Genomic DNA, 17,023 nt, shown 5'->3' on the forward strand with positions numbered 1-17,023 from the left:
GCATAGAAGGAAGCAGGGGGATGTTGGGATGTGCTAGAAGGTGCTATTTCTCTGTCACTCACTGCTACACTCTTAGATGTGTATGTGTTGGCTCTAGAGGAGGGCTGCAGATAGGCTGTGTTAGCCTGTTTTAGCTCTCCTCTATAGTGCAGCTCCTTCATATCTTAAACTGAATAAATGAATCCCCAAAATGCTTTATGCTACTGTGGCTGCTTTTGGTCCCTGTGCTAGCTAGGGCGACTCTCCATAGCATATTATGAGGCTTCATATTCCTCTGGGTTGCGCTAGATACAAGCATTTGCATCTCCTGAAAGCTCCTCAAGTTACTCATGTTGCCTGACTGCTGCTCACTATCCATCATGCTTTCCTATGGTAACACATACTCACAAGCATTTGTCCACAAAGGCGTAAAGTAAGTGCAAATGTTCTTAAAAAGAGACAAAGATTCCAGAAGCTGCAACTTTGGGAGTACATGTAAGGAAAGGTTACAGCAGACTAGAACATCACTGCAAAGCAGAATTATCTCAAAAAGCAAGTCAGTCTTTTCCTCCATACCTTCACATTCTGCTAAGAGCACAAACAAACTGGCACCGTGGTGGAATAGTAAACGTTAGGGGTAACTCTGTCCTGTGGCTTTGTCCAGATTCGTGGGACCAAGTTCCCTCAGAGCTATAGGGCAGATGTGGTCGGTGGGAGGTGAAACAGCTCCCCGCTCAGGAACAATCAGCCTAGAGGCTCTTTCAGAGAGTAGGCTGCCACTCGAAACCCCTCCTGTTCCCTGGAGAGCCTATGCAAGGCTGAACCCTTAAGCAAAACAGAGCTGTGTGCAGTGCTTACCTGTGGCTATGTTCTCACCTGCAGCTTACATGTTACATACCAGTCCTTTGTGGGAAAGGCTGATTTTCAGTTGGTGTCTGTCAAGATATCAGGGCTTATCTTTGCACACCAGTAACACGGAAGCTGCTTTGCGCTCCATACCTATCAGGGTATGAAAGTCTCATCCTGAATTCAGTGGTGCTTCTAGCTTGTGTTAGACAACATCTGAAAGAGACAGGAAAGACATGAGATTGTGCAGTACATCATCCTGACCGCTCTGAAGAACGTATCTGGGCTCACAATGCTTATCTGTCACTGCCCTCTGCCCAGCGTCACGTGTGGGATGACAGCAACACCAGTAATAACACCAGGCTGCTCCAGGACATCAGTGCAGCTAAGCTTGCACTGTACTTGCTTCACTGTAGGATGTATTAGCAAAAATTAATTTTGGCCCCTCTGACATGCCTGATGTTCCTGCAGTAGGGTGGAGGCTAGGTGGTTTGCTTACTTTGTCTCTTACTTTCCATATCTGGTCCTTGCTGAGCATCAGTTTGACCACTGAAATGGCCTTAGGACCACTCTATGTGCACCCCACTGAGGCCGGAGTTAATATTTTGTGTTACAGCAGGGCTATACAGGGAGACAGTCATATGTGAGGTGTATTAAAGTGGTGAAGTCCATCAGTGAGAGAGAAAATTATATGTAGGAGCAAATAAAGCAGGAGTCCGTACTTGCTAGATTTGAAGAGTTTCTGAAGTAAGATGTTTCCCCTGGCCAAGCCAACAACTGTTTAAGAATATTCTCATAAGGTATCTGAAGAAAACCTCCTTCCCCTACTACCTTCTGTCCCTCCCTTCCTTCCTGAAGTTACCAAAATCAGCAATAAATGAGAATAGACAGAGCTGATGCTTTTCAAGATGACATGCTATTTGTAGTCCAGTCGATAAAAAACATTTCACTGCACAGAGGTATAACTTCGAACAAGTCCTGAGCAACTTCAAAGCAGCAAAGTTGTAATGAAAGCTACATCTAATGAAAGTAAGCCATGAGAGTGGCAGTCTACGATAACATACAAAGAAATTCCTTTTGTTAACATTACGACGTGGCGGCGGGTGTAGAACACATTAGGGCATTTTAGTTGGATTTTAAAAAAAGAAATTGACACAGAAAGAAGGTAATGATTTTTTTTTAATAGAGGATCTCTCTGGGGGTTTGTGTTCATATTGCAAACATTCACTTTATTACATTTTATGGAATGGACTTTAAATGCCAGTATATACAAGCCAACATTTCATTATTGGAGTTTGTGTTTATTCACTTGCCATTGTTAGTGTGTTCCCCTTTGTCTTCTTGCGCTGCTCTTTGTAAAAGCTATGATTTATGAACATGTGGTTTAGATCCTTCACAATATAGTGTGGTGATGTGGTTTGATATAAAGGTTATTAAAGTAAAAAATCTATAGTTTCGCGTGCTTTGCCCACCTTCTATAGGAACCCCCAGTAAGAGACTCTTATACTAAGCAAACACTGCGTGCATGAGACTGTAAAAAGGTACGTGCTGAGAGGCCTCACTCAGCCCGAACTCCTGCTGAATGGTAGCTGCTGCAGGCAATTTCAGTTTTACCTACATAACTGCAGGATTATGCCCTCAAAGTTATGGAAGTTGCATAGACCAAAAAGGAGGGGTGGGGAAATCTGCCATAAAACGTTCATTTTAAAATCAGGAAATAAAGACTTCCAGTAGCCTTAAGCTGCATAGTACCAAATGGCATTTGGTTCTCAAACGTAAGTGTGAGCGTGCCACATACTTAATTTATTTTTAAAACAAAGCTCTCGGTCCTGCTGGTTGCAGGATAAAGAAAGGTGACTGGCAGTTTCCAGAGCCCACCTAGAATCTGAATTTCTGCAGAAATGTAAATAGAGAGTGAGAGGCTGATTTAGATCATCGTACCTCAGCCAACACATGGGTTTTTCACCCAGGAGCACTGCTGATTTGCCACAGCTGCACAGCCACATAAAAGAAGAGATGACAAATTGGCCACTCTTGCATATGGCTGGCAAGAAACAAGAGCTGCTTATAGCAATGAAAGCTGAAGGAGGCACTCTCCAGGATGAAAAATAATTTGTGAGGAAGACATGGAAGGTGGTAGAATCTGTTCAACTGCAGCACAACATACAAGAAACGGGTTACAAAACAATTTTGCTGCCTATATTTTGTGTTCCCAAATCTCTGAAAAAATGCAGCTCTACAAATAAAAAGCCCTCCGTCTGTCTCAGGGATGGATAACTTCAGCAAGTGAGGATTACCTCAATGAGTCTGATAGGTATTAAAAGCAATGAGGCATACCACTGCGCCGATGCCAGCAGCACCAAAATCACCGGTCTGACACCGCATCACCCCTGGGACAAGGAAGCACCGTGCACGGGAGCCGTTCCTGTGCGCATGGCACACTGCTGCCTTCGGGTTCTCTTACTTGAACAGAGGAGCTATTGAGACAGCAATCACAGTCCCTCTGTTACTGTTGTCTCTGGCAAACAAAGAATAACAGCTACAATACTACATCCTCTTGGAGATCTAAACTAGAAGGTTCCAACCTGCTTCAGGCTACCAAGATAATTTTGCCACCTGTAGTGCTCTGTGGCCTGCCACGTGCAGCCCTACACACCCATCTCCGGCCAGGTGAGAGGTTGGATGCTGGCACGAAAAGCAGGTATGAGCACAAGAGCCCAGCACAGCCACTCAGCTGAACAAGCAGTTGTCCAGAGTCAATGTTGCTAATGCTGAAGCACCAAGGCTTTGCATCTTGCATATCTCGCACACTCTTCTGCTCTGTACCTCAGGAAACACAACAGAGCGTTTTGTCCACGTTGGATTCACTGAGATTAGATACCTGGATGCCCATTGGCAAGATTCCTCTCCTGCTGAAGTAGGAGAATGAAGGGACTCATTTCTACTAAAAATATAGGTAATAAGCCCAATAAAACACATTGACCAGCATGAAAAACAAAGGGAAAAGCAATTTGGAGTAGTGGTCTACATTGCTGGGGTTCTGAATTGTGAAATAGCCAATAATCCTGTGCATTTTGTTTCTCAAGACACATTTGATTTTCTCATGAGTTTTCATGGTCAAGTCACGGCAGTTAACATTATCGCTGGAAATCTCAATGCTTGTAAAGCTGATTTTCCGTTTATAGCTGGTGATGGAGTGGTTGAGGATGTTAGTGATGTTGACTTCTTCCATTTCTTTAGTGAGTTCATTTGCAGGCCCCTAGGAAACAAGAGTGTACAGTTAGTTTTAGGGTTTGTCTCCTCCTGCAGAGGAAGAGTGCTTTAATCAATGAGGAGACCATAAGGATAAACATAGAAGAACACAGCTTCGTATGTGTTCATCCCAATGTTGAAACATGCCTTTCAGCTGCTGCCTATTTTTAGGAATGCCTGAAGTCCCAGAGATGCCTGTGTTTCCACCACTGTATTGCTAGAGGTATTTTGAGATCTTTGAGCAAGTCTCACTCTATGTCACTGAGCAACCCGACATCCATCTCCTACAAGACATCCATTTCTTCACGTCTACACAGTAACTTAATGGCTGGGGAACTCAGCGTCGAGGTGGGAAACCTCTTTTCCCTCTGATGGGATTTGGACCCTGGATGACCACTGGACTATAGTCATACTTGACTATTTAATTTTTCGCACTAAAGCAGAGCAGTTTGAACAATTCACTGTCTCTTGCAACATCCCCAGAGCATTGTGGGACTGATGTTTGGTACTGTCTTGTGGGAAGCGAGGAAGAAGGGTTCAGCTTTCCTCTGGCAGAGGAAGTTACCTTCCAGATCAGTGTCCTAATCGGAGTTAATCCATAGAAGAGTGAAGAGCTGAGTTATACTGGCTGTTCTTTGGCTGCATTTTGAAAGGAACAGAGGTGCTTCATGCTCTCACATGAGTTCAGCTCAGGGCTACAAACCCAGTTCTAGAGGCAGGCCATAGGGCCTTCCTGAATGTGGTCCTATGAATCTAACATGACTGTCAGCTAAGGCTGCTGCTCTCTGGGCTGGTGTGCAGAAGTCTATGTCAGAGACACAGCGGTTTAGTGCTATTCATGCGTTTGTTGCACACAAAAATTGAGATTTAGTGACAATGAGGAGAAGCAATTGTTACTGTATCCGTAACAGGAAGACCATTTGTCTTATTCAGTTAATGGAGGGCTAATTACTGTCGATCCAAGATAACTAGGCTTATTAAGGTAGATCAGGCTTTACCTCTTGAGGTGTTTTAGCTGCACACTTTTGTGATGAGCTGTAGTGAGCCACTGCATATTCCACAAGGGCACCAAAGATGAAGCTGAAGCAGATGCCGAGGTAAACATCAATAGCCTTAATAAAACAGTTGGTTTTCGAAAGTGAACTTCGTGAGCCGATCATCAGAGTCGTCATGGAAAGCACCGTCGTTACTCCTTGGAAAGCAGAAAAGGAAAGACCTTCTCTTGTGGACACTTTGGAAAAGGCTTGGCCTATCCTTCTGCACATGTTGTCACTCTCTATTGCTAGCCAGATAGGGCACATCACTTCTTACCAATCCAAATCATCCATCCACTGAAATGCTTTTGTAGCACTAGCTACTACTTCACACAGGCTCTCCCCGCCTTTGACAACTTGGCTCCAATAGGCACTTGGCTCTTTTTTTTTTTCTTGCTTTCAGTAAAAAAATCCCTCCCCCCGCTTCCCCCCCAAAGCACATCACAAAGAACGTGTGCTCTGTCTTCTACTCTCTGCTGTGAATCTACTGGGAGCCTTGACCATGCACAGCTCCGCAGGTGGGCAGGTGCGCCAGCCACAGCGTATCTTCCACGCTTCATACTACTAACCCAGCTCTGCCACAAGTAAAAGCAGAGCGTGAGCAGGCCATTTATCACTGAGCAGAGAGCTCAAGAAAACTACCGTCTACCCAGCCCTCAGAGGCTCCCCCGCCTGCTTAAATCTTCTCCCTTCCTCAGGCAGTAACTCACCAATGCAGGTTCTTGCAGGCACTGAATCCAATGTGATCCAAAAAGAAACCCAGGACAACATGACGAGCAGAGTGGAGGGCACATAGGTCTCCAAAATGAAGTAAAGGACGTTTCTTCTCAGCTCAAACTGCAATATCAGTCGTGGGTAACTGCCTGTTCACGAAAGGAAGAAACGCAGTGAGCATGAGATTCCCAAGGACACTTGAACTGAAACTGGGACAGCCCAGCACCAGCCCTTCAGCTGATACATCAGCAGAGCTGCACTGAAATCGTGGGAGCTGCATTACGTATACGAGCTTGACTTCCTGCCGCAGAGGTCTTACTTACCTAATATATCCTGGATGAGAGGACACACACACAGCATTGCTGGACAAGAGACATCTAAAACAACGCGTGGCTTGCAAAGGGGCTCCTGAACTTAATCTACAGTGGAAACATTTTATACCAGTCTCTTAACTCAGAGTAGAGAAGGGCTGATCTTTCATCTATTCTCTCATACTCAGCACGTTTTTCCCAATAACCGCTTTGAAGGGGCATTGCCAAGTTCAGTCTTACCTGATGGCTGAGAAATAAACAGAAGATTTTCCTCTCGATTTCAGCAGGCTCTGGCTCACGTCCCAAAGCATGCCAATATCTTATCGTCACAGGGAATTAGACCCCCTGTATTCGTTAGTAATTTGTGATCTTTGATAACTGTGGTTTTTGTGCTCAAAAGAATTAATTCAATTTTTTAAAATCAATTTGTCGTAATACGGACATAAGGATTCTGGGGCTGGATTGCTAGTATTTTCAGGACATATTTCTGCTGTTTAAACAATAGTTCCCTTTGAAACGTAGAAACAAAACCCATGTTGTTCATGGGTTGTGTACACTACAGTAAACAACAAAACATTGTTATTTTTAAAACCTGGTCATTCTAAGGAAGTTTTATCCCCTTTCATAGTGTCTGTGATTGGAGAGCAGAGTATTTACACTGGTAATGAAAAAGACATTGAATTCTGATGTACAAAGGGATCTTGTTCCATCATGACAGAATTGTAATTTACAAACAAAAGTATATTTTAAAAGTTAATTTTACTCCCAGTTACTGTAAACATGGTGCTCTGCAGTATTTATAGTCTGCACACCTGGGAGGAAGGGAGAGAGTTTCTTCAGGTATATAGGGAGAAGGAAAGAAGTGGAGAATTTAAAAAAAAAAAAAAAGATAGTTGAAAATCCATCAAGTGGATATAGTGTATTAAAAACCCCATCTTTCCGTGGATTTCCATCTTACAGAATATCCTGATTGCAAGTAATTAGATTTCACCATCTTTCTGTCCACCTCTTTTTGTGAGATTAAGATTTGCTAAAGACTTCGCTGGTTCGGGCTTGAGTCAAAAGATACTGGCCCACAGAAGGGAAGGGAGGTGAGAGGGGAAATACTTGAGAGCTTTTCTTGCTTTTCTCTTTCGCTGATTTACCTGTTTCTTGCTGTGACTTCGAGACCAGGGTGTAGTAACGTTCCACTGTGTACTGAGAGAGCCGCAACTTTTCTATGCCATGGACAGAGTCATTTCCTCTCAGCCACGTGAAGATGACATCATTTTCGTCATATCCCCCTAAGGAGAACATCAAGACCCATATTACTGTGGTTTAGCCCAGCTATTGCCCTGCCCTGTCTCCTCTGTGGGAACAGAAACATGAAACAGGCATTGTAGGCTGGACAAAGACCCTCTTAACTGTGTCAGACTATGGGTGGACGTTGGCCGTTCTTTATTGCTGTACTGTCAGTCCGCTGGTTCAGATTTCAACAGAACACACACCACTATGAATGATGCATAACATGCAAGGCTGCTGAGAACCTATTTCAATAATTTACATGGGGTATTTCTATTTTAAAATATATTAACATTTAAAAAGATAATATATTCTTGTCATCCACAGTTTGATTACACACAGCAGGATAAAACTACTGCAGCGATCAACCCTTCAACATAATCTCTTCAGTCATGAGAGGAGAGCAAGAGAATCGCAGTGGTTAGAAAAAGAGAATACAGATCCCATTGAGCCCCTTACCAGGTAGCAGAAGCACATTTCACTATTCAAGTGCTTAAAAATACCAGAAAAGGCATTTTCAGTTAGTCAAGAGCTTGGAGCTGAGACTGCCATGCGGTTATGATCCAGGCTCTTCTGGCTGGGTATGCGTCGTCCAGAAAACTTGCTCATAAAAGCAGCTTTTTCTACAAATCATTCCTCCTATCCCCAAAGGCTTTAAGTTACTGAGGACAAATAAATGCATCTGACAATTAGGTAATACTGAATTCCTGTCTCAAAACAGAACAGGTGAGATCAACAATTCAAGCAGTTATCAGTAAACCCCATATATGCAGGCTGAGTAATTGCCTCCAGGAATGTGGATGACGGCGTAACATGACCTCAGGTTGGACTGAGGGATACCTCAGTCTGAGGGATGAAGCTTGTACTGAGTCACCAGCCTGCCATTCACTTCAAAAATTTCACTTAATTTAGGAAACAAGCCCATCAACCTCACTAATTTGATTCTTTTATTAAGTGCCCTTCTTTGAGAAAATGAGTAGGGACGCTTTGATTCTGATAATAACCTGTTCGTCCTGGTAGAAGGAATAAGATGCAGTTGCAGCTCTATTTTTATCTAATTGTGATTTCTTATTAGACACAAATTACCAGAGCTTGAGTGTGATGAACTCCTAAATTAGGTGTCCAGGGTATGAATCCCTGCATAGAATCCTAAGCATGTGACTTTTCAAAGTTTCTAAGCAGTTTTATAAATTGTGGTTACTCAGGAAAATTTTATAATAAATGATAGATTGTTGTTAATTCATCTGGCGTATATTTAAATAGCATTATTTCTGGGCACTTATCCTAATGAAATCTCCAGTGGGCAATGTGCATGTAATTTCATTGGAATTATACAGCAACTGAGCATGATGTAGGACCCAATCATTTTTAAAACAGGCCCAAACAAGCTATGCTTTAGCAGAAGAGGCCAATCATTATTATTTCAGGAGCTATTCTTTGTAATAAAGTTAACCACGGTGAACTAATATGATTTTAATGTGAAAATAATATGTGCTTCCCTAGGTGCTTCATGCCGCAACCCCAGAAGTTAAAATCTGGTCTTTTCAGTATTGAGATTTTAGGTGTTTCTTTTTGTGACATGAAGAGGGAGGTGGTTGCTTGCTTGTTGTGGAGCTTCACAGATACAGAACAGCAGCACTGCTCTTGCTGAGCTCCTGAGCAAAAGCCCTGTAGTGTCCTAAATTTTCCTGGAGTTTTTCCCAGCCAGCTTTGCCATAATGAGCTTTTAATTTAATTGAGAATAGAACTCACTGATTATTCCTTTTCTTTAGACTTCCAAGGCTGAGACTCCTCCTGTTGACAAGGGTCCCATCATCTGCATCACTGTAACAGACAGCCCTCATGGAGAAGCATATACCACAAAGTTGGGTCTGGCCTTAGTTTCAGTTCACGAGTTTGAGAGGCATGTTCAACTCATGTTCTAGTAAGAACCACCCTTCGCACTGTCTTGTTACAGTGGAGATTTGGGAGGTGGTAGATACCTAAAAATGTGAAAAGTTGTTCCTTGCTATACTCCATCCCATGCACTTTACCCCACTGTGTGTGCAAAAGGGACCACATTTGGAAAACCAGCCGTTATTACTTCATCCTTTCTGTGCAAAATTGAACTATCTACACTTTAATAAAAAAATTATTTATTACCACTCTTTTATATAAATTGCACAGTGACAGGAATCCTCTAAACTGTGGATTACAACACAAGCATTTGAAGAACGATGAAGCAAAGTTGTTTTCTTTTGGACATTAGTGTTTGCAGGAATAAAAGTCTACTCCAGAAAGGCACTGTGATGAATCCAAATATTCAAGATGCATAGTTACATATGAATAAACAAATTTAAAGTAAGTTTTTTCTAGAATGTTATACTTACAGCTTTCTAGCTGCAGTCTGCATGTTTGTGTGTCCATTGGATATTTTGACAGGTCCATGTTACAAGCAACAGTAGTAGTGATTCTGTAGGAAGAGAAAGAACTCCGAAAGTTGCAATAAAAGCACGTAATGAGGTATCTCTGTTTTTCATAGCAAACTAGACCACAAAGACTCTGCTCTGTCATTTAGATAACTTTGTCCTATGAAATGAATGGACTGATATAATCAGAGAGAACCCTCCTTAAGAAGATACGCTCTCTGCAGCTACACTGATGAAAATGTAACCGAAGGAGGAATTTTGCTTTGCTGTGGTGGGAGATTTAGTAGATTCACATGTTTTCCAGTGCTACAGTTTGCACGTCTTAAGAAGTCACCACTTGTCACCTGAGGCACAGTAACTAACTGCACACATACTCTGGCTTGCTCTGGTGTGGAGGGTAAACGAGTTTTACTTTGCAGCTTTACTTTGCAATTAAGGTAACTGGGACACAGTTTCTGTGAGCTGAGAAGAACGAACACTGTATGCACTGCTAACACAATTACAGTGCACATTTCTGCAGTACATGTATAAATATGCTTTTTGCTAAAAAGCAGAAATCACGGCTATATGGCACTGGATAAGCAAATAGTTCCCCACTATTTGTTAAACCTTTACTGTTATGATGTCCTCCCTCCATTCCTCCCCTGCCTCCATCTGACTCCACTTGACTTGTCCTGGGTAACAGCTAACCTCGTGAGCTTTCTGAGCAGGCACTGTGCTCAGGACACAGCACATACCATGGTGGGGAACCCTCATCCTCGACTGGCATTTCCAGGTGGCCAGAACAGGGGGTAATGGATCAGAAGAGTACGGTCACAGTTGGCTTGTTGACCCCAAACTCATTACCCGTGACAGTTAGTATCTCCTCCTGTCCAGCATAATGTTGGAAATCTATTCTGAACCATCAGCAAGGCCAAAGTTTGATTTACCTTAAGGCATACAAGATAGTGCCATTAGAGAACAGTCTTATGAGGCGGTTCCCCACAGTGACATCGTGCAGGAAGGACCTTTTTGACTCCACAATGTACGTGTCTGGTACCCAGAGCAATTCCACTAGACGAGCATCTAGCGTGAAGCTCTTGTTACCATGAAAGACCAACCGGGGGTCTGTCCAGCGCTGCCGCAAATATATAGTAGCTGTGTAATCCTGGGAAAGAGAGGGAAACCTGTGAGGATGCATGTCCAGAACACCTACACAGCCCAGCTGTGGGTATGCCATGTGCAACACGAGGCAGAACACACATTTGTTCAACCTATCAAAGTTCAGCTTCAAATGCATGCAGTAAATCTGATAGATTCTCACCATATTTTTATTTACTGTATTACATTTCTCATACACTTATACTCTAAGGTGTAGTGTTTGAGGACTAAAGATTATATTTTTTTTTTTAAATGAGCAATTATTGTAATTAATATTTTTGTGTCCATTTTGCAGGTAAGAAAACGGACGGGAAGTGCGCACTTGAGGCCACTCAGCAAGTCATTGACATTAAAAATCAGTCACTCTTTAGAGTTGGAAAATACACACGTACTATAAACGTGATCATGAAAGAGACATCAGCACTTTGGAGAAAAAAGGTAAGCAAATCCAACCTGTTATTTCACCGAGGTCTTAAAAAAACAAACAAACAAATGAAAACCAAAAACTTGTAGCATCTTTTTTAATAGGAGTTTTGAATCTAACGACACTAGGATTAACTTGAGTTTAGCCTGCCAAAATCCACCTGCAGTGACTGGAGTATTTTCACAGTGCCCCATCATAAAAGAATAAGCAGTACTCAGCACTCAAGATAATTCTTTACTGAGCCTTCTGGACAGACACAGGGCACCGTTGTACTATTTCACTTCCTTCCTTGTACATGAAGTAAATGCAACCAGTAATGTCTTTCATTTTCAAAATATCTCTGTCACAGACAGGCTAATACTGGCCATTGTGTTAACAGCGTGAAGTCACTATGTTTTACCACAGATACACTGCCTGTCTGTGGAGGATGAAGCAGTTCCGTTTCATTCGATCTATAATTTGTAAAATGCTTCAAGAGAAAAGGTCTAAGTAAGTATCGGGTATCAGCGTTAGCTTTTGCAACCTTTAAAATTTTACTCTCAGCCTGCGACAGAGGAAAAAACATCAAATAATGCTCTGTTATGGTTTTCAATACAGTGAATTACAATAGTGACAAAAGTGAAGACTCCTAGTTGATTTCCAGTTTTTATCGAGGCTCGGAGTAAGCCTCTGCAATGTTTTCCATGTGGTCAGAACAATTTAGATGAACCATCAAGAAGAAAAACTCCAGCGCTGGAGTTGTTATACAAGGTCCTTTAATTAAGTTAGAGGTATGTAAATAATTTATTTTGTTGGTTCTGCCCCTTCCCCAAAATGAATAGCTTTATAAAAGTTATAGTATTTTATTTAGTGAACTTGTTTAATTCACTGGGGGGAGAGAAAAAAAAAAAGTCAGTGGTGTTCTTGAAAATGCTGAAAGTAAGTGTTGAAATTGTTTCTGATTGAACTTCTGACTGTTTGGACTGAAACTATTTGCTGAATTTACCCAAGTTGCCCATAGTTTTGGTCAACCTGAAACAAGAGTCTTCAGTGATCAGTGTCTGAAATCTAGCTGTTATCAGAAGTGGAGGGAACCAGACTTATCAGTGGTGGGAAGGTGTTCTCTGTATATTTGAAAATTGTTTTTTTTTTTTTCTTGGGATGACCAGTCCTTTGAGCCTCAGACTGTGTTGCAGCTCAAAACCTCATTTCTCCTCCTTGAAAAGAAACCCTGTCTGTGTCTTCAGTCAGCGCCAGCGCGTCCAACAGAGGCCACCCCTACCCTACACAGACGAAAAGTAAGGGAGAGGAAATGCCACACAGGATTGATTTTTTCCATTTCAAAGGGGCCTGATTTCCAGGAGGTACTGAGTTTTTGACCAGTAGGACCCTTAGAGCCATGTCTATTTACTTACAAGCCCACGTTACTATGATATCTACATAGTCTGCAGTCATAAATGAGCCCTGTTCTCTCACACCTCTGAAAGTGGTGAATAGACACAGAAAAGCAAAGCAGCTTGAATATGACAGTTTCTGTCTGAACACACAGGAATGTATGACAAGTCTCTCAGGCAGATCCTACTCTTATCTCTTATTAAAAAAAAAAATCACTTACCATGTCGCTCTCGGAGATACTAGAAATACTTGCGATGTCCAGACTCATTGCAATTTGAACAGGTTCTCCTGTGGAGGGAAAGAAAAGCTTAAGCAGAGAGAAAGGAAGAGTGAAAGGCACAATAAAACTGCTCAGGATGCTGTGCAGCGTGGGCACTGCTCGCAGCGTCCGATGCACACAACGCTGTTGCTAAAAGCGCAGAAGCCCAAAGGATTAGACACAGTTTCAGAGCATTACACTCACAAATGACATCATGATCCAAAATAAAGTTTTCACTGTTAGGGAGCTGGAGTTCTGTATTTGGTGATAGTAGCAGGGAGCAAATACCCATCAGCACTAGCTATGAAGATCAGCAGTTTAGATAAGCAGCGTTTTGGTGGCATTTGCCGACGGGCAGGCAGCCAGGGCCAGTTTATCCCTTGTTACCCAGTCCACAACACCCGCACGGCGGCAAGAACGGTAAACTTTGTACAAAGTAGTTCTCACACACAGCTCTCGGAGGACTCTCCATAAGTAGGTAGCGATCGGCGTCCCTGTTTCTCAGAGAGGAAAAACTAAGAGGCAGAGAAATTCAGTGATTCCTGAGTCCATGCACAGGGTTACAAACCAGAAACGCAACAGCCCTTGCCCCTCTTTATCTACTGTATTACTGTTCTATTTACCAGCAAATTTTCAGTATTCGGGTCCCGAATCTTGGTGGTCCCCCATTTTCCAACACTAACTCTTAAAACCCACCACGAGAGGGCAGCTCCTCCCCAGGAATGTGGGCGCTGGGGCTGGCGGGGCTCGCCCGCTCCCGCCGCGCAGTACACAGCCGGCGCTGGAGGGGGGGGCGTCGTGCGGGGAGAAGGACACAAACCTGCCCTTAGGCTGTGCCTGGTGTGTCTAATCCCCACTATGAATTTGGGGCTCCGAGTAGGGCTTGGCGCTTTGCAAGACAGCCCCCTCTGCCTAGGTGACAACACAGCAATGCCTTTCCTCGCGGGACTTGCTGAAGCTGCTTTTCATCATTAAATCACATTTACGAAAGTCCAAGGGACACAGTTTCCAGATCTCTTTCCAGGTGATTTTGATTTTGGGTTTTTTGTTTATTTGTTTTAAACTGTTCCAAAACCCAAAATATATTTCAGTTGCACAAGATTTATATTTTTCAAAGTAGTTGTCATTCACGTCCTCCATCTTGTTTTTAGATATTTAGACTCCTGAAGCCCACTCAAATTAATCACCAGAGGGTAGATCTGTGAGGACTCAGGGCCTCTGGAGGAGGTCAAACCAGAGTCCTGACCATTTTTGTTTAACATTTATGGCTCTGGTAGGCGTAGGCTGGTGTAGACGTGGTTAATCTCCATTACATAATTCAGAAGCATCTTTTCACTGATGTGACAGGATCTAGAGGAGCTTTTCTATTCCTGCAAGAGATCAGACATTCTAGGCATAACAAGCTGGTAAGTTCTGTATTGTCCCTGAAATTTATCACCATGGTCAGAAAAAGGAAGAAGCTCAAAGCTGCCAGTAGCAGAAGGTCAGTCTGCAGGAGCTACAATGGGAAACATCCAAGTCCTGGTGAAAGCTGATGGGGAATTTTTCTGTTGAGCGTAGTCTCATTAATGGGTTCTGGCAGAAAAGCAAAACTGATAAAAATAAAAATTTTTATAGCTCTTTTTTAAACTTTCATCAGTATTTTTCAGGTGCTGAATGTGATTCTGAGAAACCCTTTCCTCCGAGTGGTTATCGCAGTCACCTGGAAGGTGGGAGACCTGACACCCAAGTTGGACAATAGCCTCAGGTAAGTTCCTAAATACCTGACTGTCCTATAGGTGCTCCCTACTCCCTAGAGCTTCACGAGGGTTTAAAGCAGGTTCAGTTTGTGTCTCAGGGGAAGTGAAAGCACGTGTCAAAAGTCAGTATTTCTAGCAAGGAGAACGGCTTTATTCTTCTATAGCCACAATCTATTAAATAGATATACATGAACAAAAATAAAGCAGAAAATCATGTACAGAAAAGCATGTACAATTAGAGCAGAATTTAGTTACTCTGTCAGGTCTTTCGTAGGGGTATTAACATTTATAGATTCCCTATTCTTAACCGCATAGATGGACATGTTCTCATGCCCCACACGTGCATACACAATCTATTCAAGACAACAGTGGATGCACAGAAAGGAGGGCAGCCTTCGCTACTAGCCAATTTAAAAGGAACACAACCTTTTAAACTGGGGCATCCTAAAGAAAGCTTAAAGCATGCTCTCCCCTCCCCACAAGCCTTACAGACTGTTCTTCAAGCGCTCAAATGCACGGAGCCAACATACCACCAAAGTAGGGCCTGAGGTATTTGTTGTATCCCATGGTGAGGTTCTCAAATCCAGGGAGGGATGTTGCATCGCTGCTGTGCAAGTCGGAAACGTGACCCAGGGAGCACCTCCTGGGGACACAAACACGTACTGTTACGTGTGGCCGGGCATGCTGGGCACATCTGGTGTGCAGCTGCAGCTGTGTTTCCAGCTTGTGCTCAAACAAGCAAACAAACTGCATAAAATGCCTATTAAAAATAAGTAGATCATTGAAATCATGAGCACTTGCTCACAGTGCTTATCTTGGCTGAATAATTGGCACCTCGAAGAGGTCGGAAAACGGCACATTACCTCAGCTGATAGCTACAGGCTTGCACACGTAGTAGCTTAGGGATGCTCTTAAAATGTCCCAAGGTCTATATATCACAAGTCTTAATAATAACCTGCAGTCTCCCCCTTCCCACTCCTCCTCATAGAGTCTATATAAGGAACAGGCATTTCTTTTTCCTCCTGCTTATGACAGCCTGAGACAAGTCTTACTGACCAACAGCTCCTCCTCCCTAATCACTAGTCCCCTAAAGAAGCTTTCATCCTCTTACGTTAGCGTCAGGCAGCGTCCCTACAGCTACCGTCAGGAGTAAAACTCCGAGCACACCGCAAGGGGAAAGGTAAAGCACTGGGCACTTCACACACACCAACGAAGCTTTGCGGGCTGAACCACCCCTAGCTGCTGTGCATACAGAGGGTTCAACTCTAACTTACAGTGTCAAAATTAATGTTTTGTGGATGGACAGTAAAGCTAGTACCTGACATTATGAGGCTCACAGATCTGTACAGGTAGAGAGACAGCCGGTTTGGACTGCAGAAGGTGAGTTTTATGGTGCAGTGTCCCTGTGTGGTCATGTGCTCACTTGATGAAAATGTAAATGAGTGAATCGTTAGAGTGTGTCATTGCTTTGGGAAGGCTGAAGGAGGGGGAAGGCAGTGCCTCTGCCTCTCCCCAGAGTCTCAGGACCACTGGTCTGTGCAGCAAGAAACATAGCAATGTAGCCATTCAAAGCTCTGATGAATTTTTTTCTTCTGTTCCCTTTAAAGCTGGGTTAGTAGTCCTTGGAGCTTTGCTGCAGGTTTTAGACCAAAAAGGACAGTACAGCAGAACTGAACCAGTTAGCGCACAGCATAAACCATTCAAGAAATTTAGGACTTGCAGTTCCAGGGACGGCAATAACACAGCTGGGAGTCCTGCGGGGGGCATTTCCAGTGAAAACTGCGCACTATTCTGGTCCTGAACAGGAAATACGGGGTTGCACTATTAATGTACATACTGTGTTTTGGGGACTTATGCAGGTTGCTGTCTTCTATGCCACATCCCTTACTACACCCAGCTTTCTTTGGATGGGCTGGATAATTGGAAGCACAGTTTCCTTTTGACCCACGTTATTTATATGAAACATAATTCAGATGTTCCCTGTAAACCAAAACAAACGCTCCGCTTACCTTTGGGTTGGAAGGAAAAGACACAAACTGAAGAAGCAAAAATATCTGCAGAACATCTCTGGAGATTATTTCTGTATTTCCTCTGCTTGTCTGTGAAGGAGAAAAGAAAGGGAAAGTTTTGTGGTTTAAGAAAAACTGTTTTAAAGGGAGGGGATAGGGAAAAGAAATCCTGCACAGTCAGAACCACACGCTGTGTGGTATTTAACATTCCCAACAAATAGTGGCTCCTGCCCTTTCTTCTAGCTTGTGTCAT

General features: G+C 43.1%; 1 protein-coding gene across 1 annotated transcript; it reads right to left on the minus strand.

The window, feature by feature from the left end:
* Nucleotides 1-1,986: 1,986 nt before the first annotated feature.
* Nucleotides 1,987-16,860, minus strand: GABRP (gamma-aminobutyric acid type A receptor subunit pi). Its single transcript, XM_075163871.1, has 9 exons — nucleotides 16,771-16,860; nucleotides 15,292-15,404; nucleotides 12,984-13,051; nucleotides 10,755-10,972; nucleotides 9,787-9,869; nucleotides 7,282-7,419; nucleotides 5,822-5,974; nucleotides 5,076-5,269; nucleotides 1,987-4,084 (listed from the first exon to the last, which is right to left on the minus strand). The coding sequence occupies exons 1-9, from the start codon at nucleotides 16,824-16,826 to the stop codon at nucleotides 3,770-3,772; spliced, it is 1,338 nt and encodes a 445-aa protein (XP_075019972.1). The 5' UTR covers nucleotides 16,827-16,860; the 3' UTR covers nucleotides 1,987-3,769.
* Nucleotides 16,861-17,023: the final 163 nt, after the last annotated feature.

The sequence above is a fragment of the Calonectris borealis genome, chromosome 15 (genome assembly GCF_964195595.1).
Source record: "Calonectris borealis chromosome 15, bCalBor7.hap1.2, whole genome shotgun sequence".
NCBI classification, from domain to species: domain Eukaryota; kingdom Metazoa; phylum Chordata; class Aves; order Procellariiformes; family Procellariidae; genus Calonectris; species Calonectris borealis.